Below are 25,673 nucleotides of genomic sequence, written 5' to 3'. Positions count from 1 at the left end.
TCTTTCAGCCTTAAAAAACCTGTGATTCTGCGCTCTGGTGATTCTAGCGTGCTCTGACCCAACCCTGCTTTAGCAGGGAAACTACACCAGCGAGGGAACACCGCGCGGGCCCGGCCCAGCCCGGCCCACGCCGCGATCCCCTGGCCCCCAGATCCCGGGGTCTAGTGATTCCTGAGGGGCGGGGCCTGGGCCCGAGCCAATCGGCGGCCGGGGGGCGCTGTGGGCGGGCACGCCCGTGACGCCACTCGGGCTATGGTGGCTGAGTAGTGACACGTCTCCCTGCCTGGCGAGGGGCGGGCGGGCGAGCCTGCGATCTCGCGGGATCCCGGGGCGGCGGTACCGGGGGCCGCCGGCGGCAGCGGGGACGGGCAGCCGGCGCGGCCATGGCGGGGCAGCAGTTCCAGTACGACGACAGCGGCAACACGTTCTTCTACTTCCTCACCAGCTTCGTGGGGCTCATCGTCATCCCCGCCACCTACTACCTGTGGCCGCGGGACCAGCACGCCGGTGAGCGGCCCAACGCCGGGCACGGCCGGCTTCTGCGCCGCGACACAGCGGGGCCGGGCCGGGCCCGCCGCGGAGCCGCCGCGCTCGGGGCGCCCGTCCGGCCCTGCCCGCGCCCCCGGGGCCGCCTGGAGGGGCGGCGGCGCCGCGCTGCGCTCGCCGGCGGCCATTTAGCGGTACCTGGGCCGGCGAAAGGGTCCCGGGGCCGCCGCCCCCCGAGCGCGACCGGCTCCGCGCCGCGGCTCCTGCAGAGTCATCGCTGCGCCGGGGTCCGGGGCTTTGTTTGGGGTTTGGGTTTTCCCTTGTCTTCACGGAGCGTTTCAGGGTGGATGACCTAAATTTTGATCGTGGGGGAAGAACAAGCTATTGAGTTGGGGACAAAGAGGAAAAGTTGCCGTGTTCAGCTTTTATGTGCTGTAAGGTCACAGCGGGTGCGAAATTGGGGATTCCCCCCTCTCCCCCATTGCAAATCACAGTTAAATATCCGAAGGGCTACATTTCTGTTTCACTCTTCGGGGCGATGCTTTGTGTCCCTGAACGGTGTTATAAAGTTTCTTTGACTAGTTCAGAATCTCATTTCCTAAGTAATTTTCCACTTTGTCTTTTCTGCATCACTCTATTCTTGGAAGGAGAAGGCGTTTTGGTATACAGGCTGCACAGGAACACATTTTTAACTGCAGTTCTGAGATTAAAAAGGCTATAGAAATTATGTTTAAAGGCTGAGTGGTAAGTGCTTAGTAAAACAAGGATGCTTAATACTTGTTCCCATTGCAGAAACTTGCTGCCCTCTTAAGAACACTTGTGCTTTGCAATCCGATAAGAATCCCTTTTGTTTCTTGCATCTTTTTAAATTCAGTATCTGGTGGTTACTTAGTGGCTTTGATGCCACTTTAAATGGCTTGCCAGGTTCTGCTTAACTTAGTTTTATATGTAAAAGAAATACCTAGCAATGAAATCTTAATCCTGTACCTTCTAGTAAGGAGTAAGATGGAACAAGCGTTGTTTTGGTGCTAAATCACAGCTGTTCACAGTCTTGGTTGCTGCCAGACGTGGTGGTGGCCACTGGCAGGGCCCAGTTTGGAGAGCCTCTTTGGAGGATTGGTCTCTGCCCTCCAGGTACTTGCTGTCTGTTGTACAGCTGAGGAGTTAGTTCTCTCTGCTAAAAGGAAAGGTTTCTCTGCCTCCTCTTTCTGCATCCTGTCTGTTGCAAGAGGGAGAAGAGGGAGGCGTTACTGTTTCTGAAGATGTTTTGTAATCTTTGGGTTCAGGGAATCGGAGAGAAAATAATACTTCTGTAACCTTTTTCCAAACCTCAGAATTTTGTTTTATTTTTGTTCTGGTGAAGGGTGGGAGGCAGTGGGGGAGAAAATCACTTTTTCTCTTGAATAATGCTTTACTTCCTCCGTAGTTCTTAAAAGCTGCTTCTTGGGAAAATGATTGTGACTTGCCTGAGATGCTGTGCAGAATGGTATGGCCAACAAGGACACTCTGATGTTAGCATCAGTTTCAGAGGGCTGACAGAAACAGGAAAAGCTGAAGAAATGCTATCAAACTTGAAGCATTTTACCAGCCTTACATAGTTGATTGTCAGCTATCCTAACAGGATGGCAGAAAATGAAAACCCGACTTTGGAATATGGCTGTATGGATTTCACCCAGTTTCCAAATAGGCCTGCCAATAAATTTATTACTAATTTCTGTCTGTCTGGCCAGCATTGTCCAGTATATAAAGGACCTGCTGCATATTGTTCTGCATTCAGTGCTAGATTATTGCAAAGCTGTGTCAAACCATATTTTCCAAAACAAAAGGTAGATTTTGTCATGCTGTTGGTGCAAAGAAATGAGTCAACTAAGTGAAAATCACCAGTGGAAATGAAGGGAGATGGAGGCATGATTTCTGCCTTATAATTGTCTTAATGGATTTTAAAATGTGAATGCAGTCCAGTTTTTAGCGTATGCACTAATGGCATGCCTGCAGTCTCTTGATCAAGTTCTGTTCTGCAAGCACTGTTTAAACAAATAGTTGAGGTGTCATGCAGATCAAAATTTGGGACTAATGCTAATCTACTAAGTAAGTTCTTATGAAGTAAATCTGCTAAGTAGTAGAACATTTTGATGTTCAAGTTGTTTAAGTGTATGGATCTTAGGCAAGTAATTTCCAGCAAAATCCTCTCAGTATTTTTCTCACAGTTTTTTGTATGTATTCAACCATGCATGTTCCAGCATTTGAACAAGATTTCAGGAATAAATTAAAACCTAGTGATGATGAAAAATACTACTTGTTTAGCCACCTTGCTTCTTGTTTTCAGTGTAATTCGCTAGTTTAAAAGAAACAGTAAAACCACCTATTTCAGAAGCAAAGAGAAAGCCTGTGTCTTCAGAAGAGAAATCTTCCTGCACTATTAACTCCTGCTTCCTTTGATGAGTAGAAATATCTGGATGTTGATATGAGATGTTATTTTGATGCTAGTTTAGAGTGGAGTTTCCGGTACTGAGGAGTATTGGGCCAAAGAGAATAAGCTCTGCCAAGACCTCTGCCCTCTGTGTGTAGGACCACGTAGCTATTTTGTTCTGGAGCTGTGTTTTGCCCTACCTGTGTTAGAGAACCCAGCCCTTGTCACCCCTAGTGGACTTGGTGAGGTACAGTTGTACTGGCAAGCTCTTTCAGCCCCAGCAGCAGGAGTGAAGAAGACCAGATCATGGGGAGCTTTTGAGGCAAATCAGGTGCTTGTCCTCCTCACTTCAAGACCCCTTTGCAATGCAAACCAGAGCATCCAAAAGACACAGAGCAGATTCCTTTTTTTGTAAAAACCGTTGGAAGAGGAGCTTCAGCCACATCGTTGTGTTGTAAGAGCAGACTAGAGCTAGCATTTCGCAAGGGTGAAATGCTCACTGCAGGAAGATCACACCACTGGTGCCTGCTGCTTCCATCTACAGATGTGCTGCCATGGATTGCTGGTATGTGATACAGTACAGAGTGCCAGTGGAGGGAGAAGTACAGCAAACATCTGGGAATTGCTGATGGCCTGTAATATTTTAGGATTTGTTCTGTGCTGTAGTTGTGTAGTAAATGCTCATAGACTAAATAAACCCCCTCAAAACTCAGTGGTTTTTTTGCCATAGTGAAGGTTGGAAAGTAAGACTGGGTCTATATTGCTTTACTACTTCAAGGAAACTCAAAATTTGTTACCTAATGTCAGATTTGTAGTAAAATAGTTTATTGGCAAGCCATTAACATTTTGGTTTTAGTTCTTCCTATAATAAGCTTTTGGAAAGCCTTTCAATACTACTGTCTGGAAGAACAGCTTGATGTAACTTATGTCTCTAAAGTACTGAGAAAAATTTGAGCTGCTTTTTTTTTTTTTCCTGAGTGTCTAAACCTGCTTTTTCCAGGCATTCTGAAAGAGTCCCTATGAAGAGTTGCTGCAGCCTGTGGTAGGGGTTGATGCTAACATTTGTGAGGATTTTGCTCTGGTATGCTAGACACCCTGTGAACTGTCCCATAATTTCATTACCTCAGCTTTGATAAACCAAACAAGCAGGTAATTGACTTGGTAAACCAGATTTGTCCAAATGACTTTACCTCCTTGGTGTTCACTCCAGAGCTAATAAAGCCTTCATAGAAGCTTAAGTGTTCAGCTTTGTGTCTTGGACTGAAGGTTCATAATTGCATTGAGGTAGCAGTGTTCTAACAGAGTTAAGTCTTGTATTTCTCTCCATCCCTTGTGCCAAATAGAGTACCAGTGTATGGGAGTGGAAGAAAGTAATTTCAGCTAAAATTAATTTTTATCCCTTTTTTCCTTTTCTTTCTTCTGTCTTTTAATGTGTATTCGTTTCTGTGTAAGATTTGTGTGTGCCTGGGATAGTACAGGATGTGACTGAGGGAAAGAAGACTGATTCCTTCAGTGTTGGTGATGGTGAATATGGCTTCAGGCTATGTTGTTTGTCCTTGACTTGTTTCTTTAAAACATATGTGAGTATATATGTTTTATTACTAAAAAAAGTCATACTTTTTCTAGGTTACCTTGTTTTGGGGAAATACTGGTATTAATTTAGCCTAATTACTGTGAGTAAAACCATTGCAAGGACTGCTCTTGGAACAAAAAATGTGTTTGCTAAAAAGTTATTCTGGTGCAGATTCATTCTTAACTAAAAAGATATTTTCTGCAATGGGAATTTTCAAGTTATTTTTCAAAAAATTAATCGTGAGAGTTGAAGAAAAAGATTTTCCTTTATTTTTCCTCTGCATTTAGGGTTGGAGGAGTGTCCATCAAGATATCTTCCCGTTGTTGGACTTGCTTTGAAGTTTCAGTGTAAGCGTGTGTAGATTAAACGTCAGCATCTAGAAAGGAAATGGAGAGCAAGGGGTAAATTAATTTAGTTGGATAATATGGCAGTTGTTGCACAATGCTGATGTGTTTGCTGAACTTTGTGTACTTTTTGACTTATACCTGTGCTGCTGGATTGAGGCACACAATTATAAAGCTGTGCTGAAACAGATGGTCATAGATTGTGATGTGCTTTGTAGTATGGAAGCTTGCTATTTCATCTTTTTTTAGTTTATTTAGGTCTACATTAAATAAATTATCCTGTTTTAGGGCATTGGGTATTCATAATTTGTTACAAAGCTGTTGGAAAGAATAGAAGTATCTGTCCTGAGTTTTTTTTACAGTAAGTTGAACAAAACAAGATGTTGAAAACATTTCAAAAACCCCAAAGAATAACAGCTGTGAATGCAAAAATAATGCTAATAGAAGTTAGCAGTCTCTTCTCTGAGAGAAAAGAGGCTGTAGGAACTATTCTGTTTGGACTGTAGATCTTCCTTCTTGAAGTTTAAGAGCATAAAAACCTTCTGTAGGGAAGGGAAGAAAACCAGATGAATGGCTGCATTTTGTATCTAGAAAAAAGTATTGATATGAAATAGATAAAAGCTATTTAATTAACTTTCATTATAATAAAAATCCATACAAAATCTGTGGCGTTTTTTTTTTAATTTGTTTGGCTTTTGTTTGTTTGTATTTTTTGTTCTTGTTGCTGCTCCCCAGTCTGGCTGTACTAACACTTTTCCTTTGCACCCTCCCCTCTCAAATGTTTCTGTGTAAGATATAGCTAAAGCTTTCTTGAAGAACACTGGGCTAATGCAAAGAAAAACTTTAAAATATCTGGTTAAAGAAGGCAATTTCCTGCTAATCCTTGAAGTTGCCATGCCTGTAGGAAGTAGCATAGGCAGTTAGAGAACCCTAAAACTATTGCAGCCTTTTTTAAATTGAGGCTGGACAAATAAACAAAAATATTTAAAAATGACTGCTTACTTGGTGACTGTTAAAAGGGAGAATGTAATACCATGTTGATACTTGATATTATTTTGTTTATTTTTTACTTTACTGCTACTTTGAAGCAGTAGGGCTTTTTGTATACTTCTGTAGGTAGTAGTTCACGCTCACATTCAAAGCCTTGATCAGAAGTCCCGAAAAAGTTGTTCTGTAAAGGTTTGCTGTCTTAGGAACCATACTTCTCTGTATATCTGCCCACTATACTGGATATTTCAGTGTAGTAGTGTCAATAATGAAGGTTTCTCTGTACTTTTTTTGTTGTGTTTTTCATCTGTGTATGTTGAGGCTGACTTAAGATTCTCATATTAATCCCCTGCTTTAAGATGCAGGTAGGGGAACTGAGGCTGTGAAGTTTATTTGTCTGAGGACAGTGAGTGCACAACCTGGATGTGACTCAAGCCAGTGTAGAGACTGCAGGCAGCACTTTTTCAGTTTTATCTGTTAGGGAGTAATGAGCACTTGTACCTCACAGAAACTGAGGGAGAGGAAGCAGCATTGCTGCTGCCCCCACTCTGGGTAAAAATCTTCTGTGATGCTCCTAATCCTCTGGTGTGAGATAAGACTGGTTGGAGTGGGTTAACTGTGATGCCTGTCCTTGCCCACAGCTCACTGAAATCTCATTAACCTTACTCCAAAGTATTTCACAGCATTTTGGTATTTGGTTATGCAGGATAAAGTACAGGATGCTGGTAAAGGACAGGATAAAACCACAGTATGCCATGCTCATTGCTAATGTGGTGGGTAAGCATGTGTGTGAAAACTTGGTATCTGTGAATATAAACATTTTTTGCCCATATGTGTGTGCTTATCCTTTCCTGTTAATATAACCTTTCATCATTGTGTCAGGAAGTGGGTGGAGAGTCAGTGAAACTCAGTTATGCATCTAAGGACTGTTATTACCTAGAAATTGAGCTTTTTGAGAGATTGAGTATACTATGGTTGATGTAACCATTTCAAGTTCCAAAAAATACAGTTTCTTAGGTGACTGTTTAAAGGCAGAATATAATGTAATGGTGATACTTAAATTTGTTTTGTTAATTTTTTTCCACTATTTTGCTGGTTTTAAACAGTAGGGTTTTTTAGAGAAACTTTTGAAGAAGGGGCAAACATCATGAGATTCCACTAGTAATGTCTAAATTACCTCTAAAAATATTTTTCAAAACAAAGCATTTGCACAGAGTTATCCAAATTACTCTGTTATTTGGAAAAAAATGCTAGTCTTTACATGGAATTTTCAAAAAGTATTGTAGTCTTACTATAACCACTATAGCTTCCTAGCAGTAAAATAAAATTAATAGCACTGTATTAGAGATTAGTTGAGTAGCTTCAAGACTGTCCAGAATACAAAATGCTGAAAAGCTATTTTGTGGCAAGTCAAAGATCAAGCCATTACAAGAACTTTATCTTTCATTAAGTGTACATAAAAGTAAAGTAGTTTCTTTATTATTTTTATTATTATCTTCAGTATTTTTAAAAATTCATCCTATGTTATGGAAGCTTATGAAAACATTGTACTGAAGGTTTTATTACACGCCTTGTTCATTTAGTAGTTGCTGCAAGGTTGTCTTGGCTACTCACAGAGATGACACTAAACTACCAGGATATACAGGCTATGTATTAGAGAATTAGATTCAGTTATGGTTTCATGGGCAGCTAAACTGTTCTGGAGAAGGAGCAGGAAATTTGAGAGAGAAGCAAGGTAAATGACAGGAAATTGAATCAATAGTGATTCCATAGTTTGGTTGTTTTTTTTTTTTATGATTTGTTGGTTGTGATTTTTTTTTATTTGTGTTTCAAATTCGTGCTTGTGAAGAAGGGTTCAGATCTGCAGCAATTTGAGCAAGTCTTGACTGGGGCTGATGCTGCATCCTTGCCCCCTGTGGTGCTGCTTTCTCCCATTGTGGGGTTTATAGGCCTTTCCCTCAGTTACTAGCCAGGACCTGACATGTATCTCTATTTCATGGTGAGGAGGGTTGTGCTGGCTAGAAATATTAAGAGCAGGGTACAGGTACAAGAGCACAAAACAGGTACCTAATTTCTTTCCTGAGCAAAAAGATTAGTGTGCACCAGTTTTTAAATAAGTATACAATTACAAAAATTTAAGAGGCATTTTCAGATTTTCACCTAGTATTTCTCTTTTACAGGAAATTGCTTACAGGCATTTTAAATTCAGAAGATTGCTTTATCATGGTTGGCTGGATGAACTGTTTGAAACTGGGATATTTGTAAGCATTGTGGCTTCTACAAAGGCTTACCTTGCCAATATAGTTCCAAATACCCTTTTTTCTTTAGAAACAAAAGCATGGACATACTGGGTCAGATCAAGTGGGTTTTTTTATGTAGTATTACAGAAGTGGATGCTTAAGGAAGGAATAACAGGACAAGCATAAATGGTGCTTCCTTTGCATATTCTCTGTTTCCAGTGGTTTTGAGTACAGTAACTTTTGTTATAGCATCTGTACCATCCTATGTGAGGGAGGGTGCCATATCTGCTGCCCTCACCACAAATAATTGCCTTTGTTTCGCAGCTGCTTCTGATATTGCTTAACAATCCTTGTTTGCTCTACTGAAAGAAGAAGTAAGTGTTCAGTCCTGGCTGTCACTTAGGTTTTTTACAGCCTTCCATTGCCTCTCCTTGCACTTTACTCTCTTAGCTGGAAGATTTGTAGATTATATTTTGCTCATAAGTCTTCTTATACATTTGATGGCCCTTGTTCACCTTAATTGAATGTTTTCTGGTTGCCCCTCTTTAAGAGGTGGGAACTAGGACTCTGCATCACACTTGAGGTATGTACAGCCTCAAGGTTGGACATACCTCCAGCTTATGTGGTGGAGTAATAATCCCTTCCTTTTCTCATAGGAATGCTCTTAACACATGCTCTGATTTTTATTAATAATAAGCATTCAGCTGAGTTTTACATAGAACAGTTTCTCAAAACACCAAGATTGCAATCTGAGAGGTAATAATCAGCCTTGAGCTCATCCTTGTATACATAGAATTAGGATAACCCCCACTGGACTTTGTTTTCATACCCTCAATTTCATGTGCCATTCAGAAGTGCACTTGCTTGATCTTTACGATTCTTCAGGATGCCCTTGTCCTTGTTACCCAGAATAAGTTCATATCATCCAGAAGCTTTATTTTACTGCTCACCCTTTTAGTCAGATTACTTATTAATGAAATGTCGTGTAGTTTCAATACAGATTCCTGCAGAGCTCCTGGCGATTTCCTTCTGTTGGGAGAATTGGCTATTCACTCTATCTTCTAGTCACATATTTATTTTTGTGATAGTTAGATGGTTGTCCTGAAAGACTTGTAAAAAGAACCTTTCAAAAGCCTTTTGGAAATCACACTGTACCAGCAGGATCAGTTCTGTATGTTTACTTCCTTGAGAGGACTTTACCAAATTCTCTGCTGATGCTAAATGGATGTATAGTACTTATCCTTGTGTCCACTAATTCTATCCTTTATTAGAGTTTCTTCAGGGTTTGCATCAGAACAATACTGACTACAAGTATTTTTAATGATTGGTGATAGGTTAAGTGACTTTGTTTACATTTATTTTGGATTGAATGTGTTCTGGTTTCCTCCCCACACCAAACTGATAAAATTCAGCTAATAGTTAAGAGTGTGTAATCTTGGAGCCCAGCATTGTTGTTGGCTTCATCTAAAATTGTTAACCTTGACTCATGAGGGTGTTGTTCCACAGTAAAATGTCCAGTTTTCTGATTTCTCTCAGATTCTGTTCAAGTTTTGCAATGCAGCTGTAGGTCCAGCCCTGCTATAAATTTTATAATTTAGGTGATAGAGCCTAAATGTTATTATAGTTAGTTCCACTGACTGTTTTGTCAGTGCAAATGAGACAGTGCACTAATAGGAGGGGCAATGTTTGGGAATGGCTTGATTAGAAATAGTGTAATGTAGAACTGTGCCCAGCTGACTGTAAGTAAACTCTGAAAAGAAGTTAACTTTCAGGATATTGAATCATCTTATGTTGCTGTTGTTTAAAGCTGTTAGTAACAAATGCTATCTTTTGGTCAGCAAACGTGTGGAATTGTGGGAATGGAAAGTTAGGTTACTTTTTGTTCCTTTTGGGTTTTATCTAGCTGCTGCAAAACATGCTCTGGAAAAAAGCAGCTTTGCTGGTAAGTATTTCGCAGGTCTCTTTGTAGTTAATGAACTGCTTGGGGTTTTAATACTTAAAATGTTACTCAAAACACATGATTTTTTGGGCTTATTTCTATGAATATTTACTAGAGAGAAAAATGTCTTTGAAAACAACTAGGGTGAGATTATTCAGCTGTAAATGTTTTAGTTAAGAGGCTGACCTGGACATGACCTCTTTATAGATAAATAATGAGGGTAATGAGGACAATTCTTATAATGATAGACATTAAAGTTAGAAAGGGTCTATCAGATGGTTTAATTCTTGACTGCTATGGTCCATTCAAAGTCCTGAAACATGCTTTCCATTTTAAATTAATTTTTTTTAAAGTAATCCAGTGGGAACACTAGTGCTTATTTGAAGACTTTTGCATTTAAGCAACAGTGTTTTAGAACACTTTAAAATCAATTTAATATGCTTCATGCCTCTTAATTTGGGATTTTACAGTAGGAGTCAATCCTATTATAATAAAGTTGAAATTGCTCAGTACTTAAGAGGAGTTGCTGACTTTGTAAGTTTGCTGTGAGTTTCAGTCCTGTCTCTTAGTTGCTTGCAAAGATGGGCTACTGCTTTTATAACATAGTTTAAAGTGTTTGTCATTGTCTTTTTTGAAAGTAAGTGTGTGGGTTTTTTTCATCATCCTGTGACTTTTAAAATTATTCTCAGGTAACATACTATAGCCATGTGGAGTCTTTTTTTCTGTAATAATTATCAAGGAAAATGTCAACATAGTTAAGCATAGATAGCCTAGTGAAACAGTAGGGTAGCCTTTTCCTACTTCATCTGTTATCTAAGGAATGGTTAAGTGCTTAAGAAAATAAATTTTTACAGAGAAATTTTTACAGGTCAGTTCAAGACCTCAGTAAGTAAGTTGTTCATACAATTATTTGATTTCTGTTACTATTGAAGTAGAAACAAGCCCAGGAGTTCAGATTTTGCATATATATGTAACTTTTGAAAGTAAATAGGAGCCTACTTTAGTGTACAGTTTAGAGGATTAAAACTGTAGAACTCTGAGTAAAATCCAGGAAACCTGGGAGCTCTCAGGTGATTCGACTGAGCCTGTTGCCCTCAGTTTTGACAGAACAGATACAGTGCTTAGAGCCATGGTACCCCTGCGCTGTGACCTTTACTCAAGACTTGCATGCTGTGTGTATTACTTGCACCTCTTGATGCTTTCCACGGGTACAGGTTTTCCATTCAGGTGTGGAGAGGATGACACACTACAAATGAGTTCTTTCACTTGCAGTGAAAGTCTGGCTTTAAAGTGATCTTGGCATTTCCTAGGGCTGCAGAACTGTGTCGCTCTGTGTTCCTTACTGAAAGAAGTAATTTTCTTTCAAAACCATTCTCCTTTGGATGAATTGTCTGCAGCTGGTGGGCAGAATATTTCATGTGCACCTCCTATTTCTTTTTCTGACAGAGTCCACTGGAACTGTATTCTGGACTATGTGATTTTGCTTTTCCTAGCAGCCTGAAGGTAGAAAGAACACAGGAGGCTGGGACATATTTCTGTCCTTTCCTGCAGTTTGAGGTAGAATAATGGAAAACTGGTGGCTTCCATATATACTGGATATTAGCTTTTTGCTAGCTTTTGGCTGTCGTAAAATTTGACTGATACTTTGAAACTTTTATACGCTTTAGATGTAAATACTGATGCCAGTAGTCTTACTTGTGGTTTTTTTTCCTAAAACTGACCTTTGTTTGTTGCAGCCGAAACAAGATTCTGGAGATTAAAACTTCTCAGTATAATTGCAGCTGTACCTCTTTCCCTTCTCTCTCCTAGAATTGCCTGTGTTCAATAACAATAAATGTGCAATCATCTCTTTTTTCTCAGAAGGATGAAAAATAATCTCCCCCTTTTTTCTTTTTTTTAAGCACTTTTTGGAACCTCCAGAACCTGAAACAAAAACATTAGGTCTAGGTAGGGATCATTTGTCAAGCATTCCTGAGGATTGGGTGTATCCTCCTATTTCTTTGGAGACAAGTATGTAAAGATGGGTGAACTACAAAACCAAACTTAAGCCAGACATGGCTGAATTGTAAACACAGGTTGAATGTAATCTCTGAAAATTGGAAATCCAACCTGTAATTAGCTTTCTTCTGTGTCTGTGTGTCCTGTGTCGTCGCCCATTGTGTGACTGCTAAATCAGAACAAAGGTTGAGATGGATATGAGAAATTTTTGCCCCATGAGGATGGTCAAACTGTAGAATAGGTTGTTCAGAGGCACAGTGAGCTCTGTCTTTGAAGTCACACCAAAGGCCTACAGCCAGACCTTGAGCAGCTGCTTTTTTGACTCTCCTCTTAGCAGCAGGGTTGGATTAGGTGATCTCCTGATCACCCTTTCTTTTCCACCCTTTCCAGCCCATTAGGTTGTTCTGTTTTACCCAAGAACTGTGGGGCCTGTGTTACTCATGCAGAAGAAGCAGGTGCCTCTGGCTTAAAGAATTGGATATTCAAGAGGTTTGTAGAAGTTCTGATCAAGAGATGTCAAGATCAAGTTCTGGTTAAGAGAAATAGAGTGTTTACTTAAACACTCTCTACTAGTACCTGTTTTGATGCCCGGAATACAATAGAAGTGACTGCAACAGTCATCAAGGGAAGACCAACCTGTGTCATCTACCTAAACTTCTGTAAGGCCTCTGACAAAGTCACAAAAGAGATGGCACTCAGGTTTTCTTTTGTATCAGTACTAGTTATATTTCTTGAACTTGAAAACTATGTTAAGATGTAGTTTTGGCTGGATATTCACATACATTTTTAAAGTTACTATGATATGCACTTGTGAGAACCATTGTGAGTAAGATTTGTATTGGGGAAAATCTACTTGTGAATCTCAGGAACTTTGGATGCATCGAGAACAATGTGGAGGAAAAGAAAGCAAGCATGGGATGCTTCCCCAGATTATTTACAGAAATAAAGTGGCAGTCTACATTCTCTTGTGAGGGGGTGCTTTAACAGCATCTTGATGTTAGTGTTAGTGAGATTAACTCAAAAGCCCACGGGTGCATTATGTCTTTGCTTTCCAAGGCTCTTTAATACCTATTCCTAAAACCGTAGGAGAGATTCACTATTGTGAAGGATTTTGCCCATCGAATGAGAAGTGGTTTTGACTGGAGGAAAAGCATTTCCTCCCACCCCCCACACACTTGTCTCCCTGTAATCCCATATCAAAGGATGTTGTCTGAAGTGCTCTTACACAGTAATGAAAAGCCATAATCTGGACTGAGAAGAAACAGCAGAACTCTACTTGTCTGCTTTTAAAACTCTGAACCGCTTTCCCTGACAGAATATGGATTCCAGAGAAAGTACAATTCATATTTCACTGCAAAGCTTTACCTTACACCTTGTGTAAGGTGTTCACTCCAGTGTGATCAGGGTCTGCAGGATATTGCAGGGCAGTGTGTCAGTTCTGTGGCATGGTAAATTCACTTGTGTAAAAAGGAAGCTCCTTTAGTCAGACAGAGGCAAAGCAAAAAAAAAATTGATTTATCCACAACTTGCTCATTAGTAATAAGTTGCTGCTTTTGTTAAGCACCAGAATTATCTGGTATTCTGGCCTTTGCAAGCCTTTTTTTTGTTTGTCTTTCCTATTGTTTTTTAAAATTTTCTTCATTCTGTAATTTTCTTTAAAAGTTTCCCTTTCCCTTTCCTCTCTCCTTTTTTCCCTTCTCTTTTTCTTTTTTCCTTTTCCTGCAACCATTGTCTTCCCAATATGAGAAGTATTTTCTCTAGTGAAATTGCAGGCTTTGTCTGTAAATAAACAGGAAGCCTGCTTTTCCTGGATACAGTAGGAATATAGCTTTCTTAGTATGGTATTTTGCCAGTGGCTTTCTGCCTAAACTGGGAGTTATGCTGTCTGTATTGCTCCTTCTTTTTCCCAAGTAGGTGCCTGTTTTTGAATTCCACAAATTAACATGTGTTAATGATGACATATGACACAGGAAGTGCCTCAGGATAGCTCCAAATAATTTAAATAATTTGAGTAGTCTGGACTTCAGCTTCAATTTGGGTAGGATTTGATTTTGTATGTTCTGAACAGATAACTGTAAATAATAATTCATCTTTTTAGTGCCCTGTTTCCTTTTGGGATTGTTAGTCAAATGAGACCATTGCCATCCTAAGTTCAGAGAGAACATTAATAAGATGCTTTTGCTTTTGCTTTGATATTGTTTAATCAGCTGTAATTATATTTGATCCAGAGTTGTTCAGATGCATGTGTAAAAAATGCAGTGGCTACATAGCATTGCGCCTTAATTTGATGCTTGGGTGAAGAGGTCCCCCTTGTGCAGCATAGCAGTTCCAGGACTCCATTTACCAAGTATTCAAAAAGCTTAATTTTTGCTCACACTGCATGGCACAGGTTGCTGGTGTGTTTTTTTTTTTTTTTGGTGGTTTTTTTTTTTTTTGATGCTATTGTTAGACTGATCACAAAACTTGTCTTCTGCAGCTGTTACTGGAAAGCTGTTCCAAGACCTCAATTCAGTGATTATTGTAAACCACATTTAGTGGTCAATTTTTATTTGACTTTTTGCCAGCTCTTCAGCTTATCTCCTCTAAGGCATTTTTGGAAGGTTTTTGGCATGGTGAGGTAGAAGGTACTGGCAATTCTTGCAGGGAGGATGCAGAGCAGGGAAAAGAGAGTGTCATCTGGTCATTAGAGGGCTGGACAGTTGGCAGGTTTGAGAAGTGGGGCATTGTGGCATAGGTCTTTGAAGTCAAGGCACAGCAGCTTGTTAAAAATCAAAATCCTAGCAAAAGCACTAAGAGGCTCAGGTGCTCATGTGGGTCGATGTGGTTGAACTGATGAACAGTTGGTTTCATCTTGCTTCAGCACCAAACAGCTGAATTGATGACAGTATTTTAAATAAGTGATTTAGGCTTAAGCACATGTGTCTTCTGTGAGTCTTCTGATGCCTGATTTATTCAAGTATATTCAGTAACTTTTTCATAAAAGCATCACAGTATGGCTCACAGCTGTGCAGTGACCATTTAAAACCTTTGGAACACTTTCTTCCCTCTTTCTGTTGCAAAGCTTTTCCATCCTCATGACCTCATTGTCAGTGTAGTCTTTAATGGCATCAAGTTTGATTCTGTTTTTTTTTTTTTTTTTGAAATGCCAATTCTTTGTTTAGTTCTGTCTCTTTAGTTTGCTTTAAGTTTGTAGTTTAATTTTAAGTAACAGTTAGCTTCTGGTTGAAGTGAATCCAGTTTTGAACCAAGAGAGATCTCCTAGAATTGTTGTCTTAAAATAAAAAAGCAAAGACAAAATGCCAAATTAATTTATATTCTACCGGTAGGGAGTGAGTGTTGCATTTTCAGTGTTTTCATTGTCTGCTGAATTTTTCCTTCACAGTGCTTTCTCAAGCCTTACATAAGTAAAACTAAGCGGGGGCTTGCTTAACCAAGTTTTAGTCATATTCTTTTTTGTTTAGTAAGTTTTGTGTTTTAGGTATGTGAACAATCTTTGCTGATCAGGAGAGCTGCAAAATACTTGTGTGGTTTATCTGTTGCACAGAACAGACATATGGAAGCTTATTTTGAAGCATGGCAAGAGTTGAATGAGATGCAGGGGATTGAATTATCCTTGGTTGTCCCTATCTGTCTTTGGGGGTGATGGTACTACCAATATAATGTTCACAGGAATTGCATCAAAATGTTTAATGTCATATCCAGTTTTGGGTAAGCTATACTCTATAGAACTAGGTAGTTCAGAGTAAGCTGATAGGCTTTTTTTCTGGTACTGGTACCTTGTCTGTGCAAGCTTTAATAGTTGTCTGCTTTACTAGCTCATGGGTGGCCACATGTCATATGTGTCCCCACTCTATTTCTGCTAAATCAGCCAGAGTTTGAAATACCATCCAGTGCTCACATCTAATCTGCCTTAAATCTGAACTCATGGTTGATGTGGAGCGAATGGTCATGTTTCTCTGGCCTCAAAGGGTTTGGTGATTGCTAATTGTATTCTACATGTTTCATCTGAATTGTGTGCTTGCTTAGAAATTTGAGTAGATCAACACCATATCCCACCTTCCAACACCTTAGAATAACTAAACAGAGGTTGTCACTGTCTTCCACTATTACCTTTTAGAAATCAGCCAGATAAAAATGTCTTCGTGTATCATAACTGCTATTTTAATTGAGTTCAGTGCCAGGCTGGGTGGGGCTCTGAGCAACCTGGTCTAGTGTGTGGCATCCCTGCCCATAGCTGGGTGGTTGGAACTGGAGGATATTTAAGGTCCCTTCCAACCTAAATCATCCTGTGATTCTGTGCGGGCATCACCTGGTCAAAAGTGCTAAGTTGAGATTTAAGACTTAGGAGGATATGACTGATACGTGCTTTGGATCAAAGTTGTTAGTACAATTCCTGTGTTTATATAATTCATGATTGTCTTTTAAATTTTGTTTACCAGCAATATCTAAGTGTATTGACACAGGATAAATTTTGTTTTGTCTTGATTCTTTTTCCTTTAGTCTGAAAAGGGCCGAGTGATGTTACTCTTTTGCAAGTAAGTTAATGACAGTGACATCCTAACTTCAGAAGTGTTACTGGTCAGACTGCATAGTTTATGGACAAGTTACTTAAAGAGGAGTTTAATTATAACATAAAATTTCTGTACCAGCTATTTGCTTTCCACTGTACTTTTCATAGTATAAAAGAATTCCTTGACCAAGACTAAGTTAGTCCTGATCAGCTCTGCAATACAATTAAAACTCTCTTAACAGAGCTTCCATGCCTCATCATGGTGAGTTTGACAGTGTAAGTACAATTTCCTTCCAGCCCCATCCTGTCCTAAAAGGGCCATGGGAAGAAATCTTGACTGTTGTTAATGTGAAAACTCCCTTGCTGAAGGCATCTATTGCTGAGCTGCATGGCTTACAAGTCACTTTTTATCTTAATCTTCCTTCCTTTTACCCTTCAGGAGAAAAACATAAATGAAGGCAGCTTATAAAAGCAGATGTCACAAAGAGGAAGAAAATGCATCATATTTTGAATTGAGGAAGGAGCTGTTGCTCCTGCTGTACTCTTTAGTTGTATACAAACACCAGTTTGCCTGTGGGTTGCATTCTGTTTGTTTTTCCTGCATGCGATGGCTGACATACTGAAACGGGAAACTTTTGGAGTTGAGTGTCAGAAGCAAAGTTTGCAGGTGCATGTTAGGCAAAGGCTGGGTTCACATGTGATGGTTACTATGTGGCATATAGGAAATAGAATGGATTCTTTTTAGGTAGAGAGAGTAATTTGACCAACTTATGTTTATGCATGTACAGCATCACTTAAATGGATAGAAAGCATTCTTTCCTCTGGTAATGCTGAATCTTATGTTAGTCCTCCAGCTGACCTTGTACTGCCTGCTCGGGTGAGATGAGTGTGTTTGTTGTTCTGTGTTTTGTCAGCTTGGTTAATCACAATCTCTCTATTTTTATAGAACAAATTCGATTAAAGAATATAAGGAACGTATATGGAAGGTGTTTGTGGTACCGCTTGCGACTGCTAAAACCACAGCAGAACATAATTCCTACAGTGAAGTACGTACGTTTCATTTGCATGGCTTTCCATTAAAGCAATTCTTATTTTTTTAATATAGAAATACATCAGTTTGTAATCAAAGCAGGAATTAGTGACTTTTGCATCACTAAGATATTTGCAATCTGCAATATTTGAATAATTAATAGGTAATCATTATTGTCTAGTAGGGCTTGAAATCAAGATGCATGCTGTTTGTCCTATATAAAATACCTGAGGAATGAGACCAGTGAGCCTCAGCTGTAGAAAAAGTAAACAATGCATTTATTTGTTGAAAAAACTAATTCTCCCTCACTGAAATTGGTAGTGCTAGTGCAATCTTTTGATTTAAATATTTAGTATATGAACATATACTGAAACATAGTCAAATATAAAAGAATAATAACTTTGTATGTTTGAAGGTGAATGCTTTATCAGTTCCTTGTTACTCCCACCCTCAAAATATTTTGCTGTCTGTTATGCATCTGTGTCAGCTTTTTGTGTTGTTTTTTTTTTTTTTTTTTTTTAACACGTTGTCTAGGATCTAGTTAAAACCATCCTTTAAAAATAGGAAATAATAATGTATATCTGCTGAGGAGAGACAGTTAAAAATGGAGACTTGGTAGTAGTGGATTGTCATTGTTAAAAACTAGGAGAAAAAGTGGTATTAAAACTGAAATACTAATACCTGCTTTAGTGTTTCTTGCTCTTTTAATACTGTTTCTTGAAGAGTGATATGAGATGGCTTTTAATGTTATTAGAATGGTGCTTGAGCTAGTGTATTTGTGTATTTTAAAAATTATTTTTCTTACAAACAGGAAAATAGTCCTCCTTGCTGGCTGGGCATTATTTTTGTTCCTTGCATACAAAGTTTCCAAAACAGACAGAGAGTATCAAGAATACAACCCTTATGAAGTGCTACATTTGGATCCTGTAAGTAATAACATCTTTCACTAGCCTGTACTACTGTAACTGTATATTCTGTGTGTAGATTTCTAATCTTAGACTTGGTTTTTCAAACCAAGTAAGTTTAGTGAATCTGTGTAGTGTTTTTGGGTTTTTTTTTTGACGTAAAAATTATTGCTGCATGTTATAAAGTCAGTTGTTTATGTGTTTTTTGCCTGTGTCTGTACCAATTTTTAACTTCTATATCTAGCTCCTTCAAAATTCTAGTAATGTAGTGATGTGGGTGTTTTAAAATCCTATTCTGATGTTGTTTTCTTCTCTGTGTACAGGAAAACAACAAAAAAAATCTATTTTGTATGTCCTGTGTAAATCTTCTCAATAGGAACTTCTAGGAATGCTGAAGAAACTGTATAAACAAGAATGTGAATTCATTTGATTTACCGTTTCTGTACAGAGCAGTATTTGTAAATGAGAGGTTTCACTGAATAGTGTTGGTGATGCACATTTTGACATAATGCAGGCTAGCTTGAATCTTGTGAATATCTGTGAATGCAAACAACAAATTCTAAACAGTGATCCCAGCCAATAGCTTTATTAAACTGGGATTAAAAAAAAAGGTATAGTGCCTATCTAGAAAATAGGTGCAGTGCTTTGTTTATACTGAAGGACTGATTAAAAATGGATGAAAAAAATTACATATGCCAAGGATAGACTTTCTCAACTTCTTTTAAACTCTTCATCTTAACCACAATACCTCAAGCAGATTGTCTGCTTATGTTAATTATTTCTGGATCCAAGGCTCCTCTTTTGAATAACAGTAGAGTCATCTTTCCAGTTCTGGAGTCTGAGGCATGTTTCACTCTCAAGTCTGAAGAAATACACTGTGGATCCAGCTCAGCACAAGAACATGAATGAGCTTTGAATGTACCTGTTTTGATTAAATGTGATGTATGTTGTTAGTGTGAGAGAGCATAATACGTATGTGAACTTTAGCAAACACATCTCTTGCCTTTAAATGATGTTGACTTGTCAGCAAAGGTGAGAAGTCTCTAGCCTGTTTCTAGCTAGACAGGTAGAACACCTGCCTGTCATGTCTGGAGCCAAGTTACTGCAATTCAGCTGCTGCTCAGCTCCTCTGTGACTCGCTGATTGCTGACTTGAGTTCTCTCACTGATGCACAGGAAGGAGCAATACAAGTTTTTACTGTTAAATGGTATCTATTGGACCCATGCAGTTTTAATGTTCATATAACTGGGTTAACCTTGATTAAACAAATCAGGCTAGGGATTAGGTCAGCAGAGTATTTTCCTTTGTTATCTTTGGGAAATTTCTACAAGTAGCAACCCAGAGGAGAAAGAAAGGAATGCATGTAGTGAATTATAGCTTTGTGTTTATTGATGAAAACTTGTACACGTGCTCAAGGCATGTGCAACTTACCCAGGCAAAGAAACCAGTTCTGGAATGCCTCAAGAACTGAGGGATGGAGCATGTTTGTTATAAGGACAAGCTGGATGAAAGCCAGAGATTTTAAAAGGAGGATGTGAAGATAAAAAAGATGGTTGTGAAGATAGATAGTTGAAGTAGGGCTCAAAATCTGAGTGCGTTTCTCGCTATCAGGCAACTTCGGTTAAATCTCTTGAAAGATTTTCAGTTTGGACTATGTGAAGAATCAACAGATTTCTTCTGTTTCCATTCAAGTGGAACCTTGAGAGTTGTAGCCAGTCCTGCTGATGAAGTGATACAGATACTGAAGTGTAGTTAGATAATGGAACTGTTATTGTTGTTAAAAAAAAACCCTAAAACACCAGCAACACCCCCCCCCACTTAAAAAAAATAAAATGGTTGCAGATGCAAGCACTTCAAAGTTTTGATGCACAGTAATTCACTTCTTCTTTGCATTCACACTCTAGTCAAGATAATTTTTGTATTTTATATTAGCACATCAATTTATAACAAGAGGCTTTTCTTCTCCAGATAGGAATCACAGCACCAACAAAGTCCAGATAATGGACTTACACCAGATTTTATATGCAATATCAGCACTGTGTTTTGAACACAGAATAGCTCTTTATGAAGCATAGCACTGGAATTCACTAACGTATAAGGTGCTCAATTATTAATGATTTATTTAATAAGTATCTGTACTGCAGTTTTAAAGATGGGATCCAAGGCATAAAGATGAATCTCAGAAGTGGTTATATACAGGCATGCTCTGTGTTCCAAGGAGACTGACACCAGCTGTCCAAGGCTACTAAGCATTTCTGTAAGTCAGGCCTAACCTCTGTAGCCTAACTTTGGAAAATGAGGAGTAAGAAATTAATGTAGATGGAAAACTTGTCAACTTGTCTGGGATTGGGTGCACCCTCTGTGTCAGAGAGAAAAAATTAGTTTTGTTTTTTTACAGGCAGCATTCATGTCAGCCATGAAAACACATCTCTATTCGAACAGCTTGGGGTTTTTTTCCCTTCCCTTTGTTCTTTTCCCCCTACTTTCTAGTTTTTGCTCCCTGTCTGACATTCTTCATCTAGTCTTGAAACACCTGCTTTTAGTTGAAATCTAATTTATAATGGAGTAAATCCATCCTGTGCATTAAATGAGGCATGCTGTTGGAAATCAGTTTTGGAATATGACATACTGTATAAAGTAAGATAAGGTAACAGCAAGTGAAGTCTCAGGGTAGTTTAATTTCTGGTTTAAATTTATTGAAAGAGTACCATCATCTATAACTAAATTATTTTTATTATGCAGTTAAAGTCAGCATGCTAGGCTTCTCTGGTACAAACATTGAAAAGTCTTGTGGTAATTGTTGTGTGAAACTTAGCAGATAACATATAGAAAAAACTTTAGCTGAACTTACTATAAAGTTTTGTTGGTTTTCTTGAATAGTGAAGTTCACAGTCCAAGCTGGAAGTTAATGCACAGGGAATTGTGTTGGTGGCATTTAACAACATGCTGGAGTAGAATAAAAATCAATCTTTCTCAGGTATAGGTAATGTATTCCCTTTGTTCAAGAAGTTTGAAATAATTTATTGGTAGGATGATTCTAGTCAAAGACGTTTTTAAGTGGCAGGGAAATCTGCTGTTCCTGGTGACTGACAGATTTACTTCTGCATACAAACTGCAAGTGGACCATCATACTTGATCTATGAAGTATGGTTAAATAGAAGAATATTGCAAGTGAGAATTCCTAGTATTCATGAATATGTTTAAGTTTCACCAAACAGATAAGAAATCCTTCCTTTTTTTTTTTTTTTTTTGTTCCTATGGATAGATAAGCAAAATAATCCAGATAAAGCCCAGTATTCAGTCATATGAGTGTCTTTTAGTTAGACTCTGAATTTCTGTCTTCATTTAAAAACATAATGGTTGTAAGAATGTTATCAGAAAAATAATAATGTTTTAATGAAATATAGTTTCATGATCCTATGTTATAATTCTTCAGTGAATGGTTCAGAAAAATACTACACAATGTGTATTAGGATTATATATGAGAATGAATTTTATGTAAGGTATTTAATAGTAAATGCAAACTTTTCCTTTTGAAGGGAGCAAGTATATCGGAAATAAAGAAACAGTACCGTGCACTATCCCTAAAATACCATCCAGATAAAGGAGGAGATGAAGTTATGTTCATGAGGATTGCTAAGGCCTATGCAGCGTAAGTTTCTTTTTTGCCTATGAAAAAAGGGAATCATAATATTATGGGGAGAACAGCCTTTACAGTAATAGCAAGGATGGCCTAAGCAGGCAGGAAGAAACGTGTTCAGATATGTAACGAAAGTCAAAATATGTCTTCCTGCAATGTGTATTTGCTTTGTACAAGTTAGGAAGGATAATTTGTTTTGTACCTGTCAGAATACTCTAAGGTGTTAGTTCTTTGTGTTAACTTGCATGTCAGCTAGGAAAAGTGTTTCCAGTATAACACATATTAAATCTTAAAGATGACAAAGAACAAAATGGGTGGTGTGGTTTTTAACCAACTGACTCTGTTACAGCAGTTTTGAAGTGATGCTTAGAAAATATATTTACTGTTCATTTCACGTGATGGTAAAGCCAAAGAGTAAAAGACCGTGCTTTAACTGTTCTATCCAGTGAAAAGGATGTTTTCATTCTGGATCTGTTTTCTCTCAACTTGCCCTTATCTCTTTCCAGTTATGCTTGCCATGTAGTCCTGATTTTTTACCTTGTGACTGTTTCAGAATTCCTGTATAGCTCTTAGAAGCTGAGTCCTTGAATCTGCTTTTACTCTAGAGTATTTTTGGTCTTATCTCTTAAAGCAATTTTATTTTTTTACTATGTGAGAGATGTCTAATATGAGAATTTGGTATAAAGGAAATCAAAACACAGGAATTTAGATAACACAGTTCAATCACAATACCAGTGGGATTCCCATTACTGGTGTCTCTAATACACTCACTGTCACGATGCTGATGGGATGGCACGTGTGGCTTGATGCCAGCTGGAGCCCATTGTTCTCTACAAAATTCTAGTTGTCTGGTTTTTATGCTGTGGTGGACTGAGCCAGGTATTTACTCCCCCCATGCTGGTGTCTCAAACTTGAGACATTCTTAGGTTTTTTATGCACTCAAAAATAAATGTTTATAACACCAGTTGATCCCCTCAGCTGTTGATAGGTTTTTTATGTAAAACAAAGGCCACCTTTGTGTCCTCTTTGTGTTGAGGTGGAGTCAGCTTCTCTGCAGCAGCTGTGCTGAGTCACTGTGGTCACAGCATGTCACTCTTGCCCATTGCCTCTGAGACTTCATCAGTTATTGGGTTTATTGGGTCAGTCACATCATCAGAGAACCTAGGAAGTTGGTGATTTTTGCCTTGAAGTCAGTTGTGTGTGCGGTTAACCTTAATGAGGGAGAGTCCTGTTTGGGAAGAGGTGGGAAGGAGAACCAACACCATGATCACTTGAGCAGTTTGGAAATCATACTTTTTGCTTAAACACATCTATATCACTTTGAAAATCTTTTCAGTAGGAAATTCTGGTATGCCTTTTTGAACTCTTGAAACATGTAAATTATTTCCTTTGCAAGCCAGTACTCAAATGCTTGGTGCTGCAGTTTGATACTTCAAACACTAGTGCACAGGCTGTGGCAGAGGTATATTGTGAGGTAAATGATGGTGAAGTTGCTTAGCCATGCTGTCTTAAAAGATTATAAAAGCTGTCCATTTGGCGAGTCTGCTTGTCAATAAATGGGAGACTTAGAAATTATCAGGAGAGGCCCGACTTCTACACTGGGTTTCTTACGTGAGGTAAAATCTTTCATACAGCGAAAGCCAGGTATTCTGTTTTCTAAAGCAGTATTCTTCCTTCTAGTAACAGGGATTCTGTCAAGGTTCCATACAACTGCCAAAAAACTGTTGTTACTGAACAGGCACAGTAGGTGCCTTATTTAATAATTTAGGAGGTGGTGTCTTATTTAATAAGAGAGGATTAAATTATGAAACTTGGTAGTTCCAGGGAAAAAACCCAACAACAACCAAACACAGGCTGTCAAAGGCTAAAGGTCTAGAATAAGATAAAGGCCCATATGTACTACTTCTGATCAGTCTTCCATATTTACCTTCCTTCCAAAAAATAAGATAAATTTCAAACTCTTTCTTTCAAAATTTTCTGTGCTGTAACCTGGCATCAAGAAATATTGTGAGCTGATGGGTATGCAGTCACTGTCATGAAAGGGAGATGTGATTTTGCCATCTCCTGCATGTGCATCTTCTGTGTCTGATTTCCTGTCAGAGTCCTTAAAGAATTTGCTTGTGTATCAAGGAGGAATACAGCAGTATTGTTTCCTGTTAGATTTTGTACAAAAAAAACACCAGAAGCTGTTTAGCTTTCCAAACCATCTCTAAAGGATAGTGTGACTGCCACATTTTACAGTTTTTGTTTGTTAATTGTTTAGAGAAATGTCTTCTGTGTTAACTTAATATCTCTTCTTGTAACTAGCTTAACTGATGAAGAGTCACGAAAAAACTGGGAAGAATTTGGTAATCCAGATGGACCACAAGGTAAAAATTATGTATGACACAGGTTCTGTAATTGCTGCACACTGAGATGTGTAATATCTGATCAGTCAAGAAGCACTTATATAATAACTTTCTCCTGGGATTAAAGCAACACATCTGACCAATTCTTTGCTCATGAAACTGGCTCTGGTGGTGGTGGCAGGGAAAGGCAAGAAAGAGTTTGCTTCTCAAACTTTTTATTATGGTAAAAAGAGAAGAATTTTTTAAATTGGTCAGCTTCAGTAAGTATCTAGGGAGACTTGCCAATATTAATGGAGGTATAAGCAAAAAATAGAATACTGCTTATCAGAAACTTGTCAATTTTAAACATTTCTTGGTATTTATGATCAAATACTAGAGATGTATATATTGAAAAATTAACAACTAGCTATAGTGCAATAAGCACACTTTGAAAGGATGCACATGGGGATATTGTTTCTGGGCAGGTTGCTACATGAAAATAATCCTGGTGATGGTGTGTTAAAGTTTTACAGTAGGTGATCCAAAGTAAATGAATTTAAGTCTGAAAGCTAATATTTTTTCCTTACTTGCAGTTGTGTGAATTGCTTGTAAAACACCTTTGTGATTGTTTAAGTGGCCTACTAAGGAAAAATGTTGCATGTTTCTAGCTGATACTCATTACAGGCAAAATGGAAACCTGCCATTTGTTAAGGCAAGTTATACAACATATCCATATAGAATGAGTTACAGCCAGACTGGAAATAATAAATGGAATTTGTAGCTTAATTCTGAAGTTACAGGATGACATCAGGGTACTCTGTCATCTGTGCTGTGAATTCTTCTGAATTATATCCACCCAATAGGACATTAATTTTTAAAGTTAAAAAAACCAACCCCAGCCCTGAACTGGTGTTTCAAAGAAATAAAAAAAATCTTCCCTCTTCCTTCAAAATAACATCTTTGCCAACTGTATCGCAGTCTGACAAAGGCATTTCTGATGGACTAAGGAGGTGGATCAGCTTCTTTAATCGCTGTGTTTTATAGCATAACAGATTTCTATCAGCTCCTAGCTTCTAGTACTTCCTATGCTTGGCAAGTAAGAGGTTTCTATCCCTCTTGCTACAAAATACAGATAAAATCTTTCTTCAGAAATGCTGTCACAATATCAGCAAAATGGTATAGTAAATTTTAATAGCTTTGCTAGGACCTTTTTGGATGCTAAATTGTTTTTCACATCCATAAGCTACTCAGTGTTGACAAGGCATAGGATTTGAGGTTAGGCAG

General features: G+C 38.5%; 1 protein-coding gene across 1 annotated transcript in view; it reads left to right on the top strand.

The window, feature by feature from the left end:
* The first annotated feature begins 307 nt into the window (after positions 1-307).
* The window catches only part of SEC63 (SEC63 homolog, protein translocation regulator), a 56,682-nt gene continuing 31,316 nt past the window's right edge, over positions 308-25,673 (top strand). The window contains exons 1-5 of the mRNA XM_068184198.1: positions 308-507; positions 17,434-17,533; positions 18,329-18,443; positions 21,962-22,074; positions 24,370-24,431. Coding sequence (XP_068040299.1) covers positions 384-507; positions 17,434-17,533; positions 18,329-18,443; positions 21,962-22,074; positions 24,370-24,431 — 514 coding nt within the window. The 5' untranslated portion in view covers positions 308-383. The remainder of the gene's footprint in view (positions 508-17,433; positions 17,534-18,328; positions 18,444-21,961; positions 22,075-24,369; positions 24,432-25,673) is intronic.

The sequence above is a fragment of the Anomalospiza imberbis genome, chromosome 3 (genome assembly GCF_031753505.1).
Source record: "Anomalospiza imberbis isolate Cuckoo-Finch-1a 21T00152 chromosome 3, ASM3175350v1, whole genome shotgun sequence".
Taxonomy (NCBI): Eukaryota; Metazoa; Chordata; class Aves; order Passeriformes; family Viduidae; genus Anomalospiza; species Anomalospiza imberbis.
Note: the sequence above shows the minus strand (reverse complement) of the source record. Positions and strands in the feature narration are given on the sequence as shown.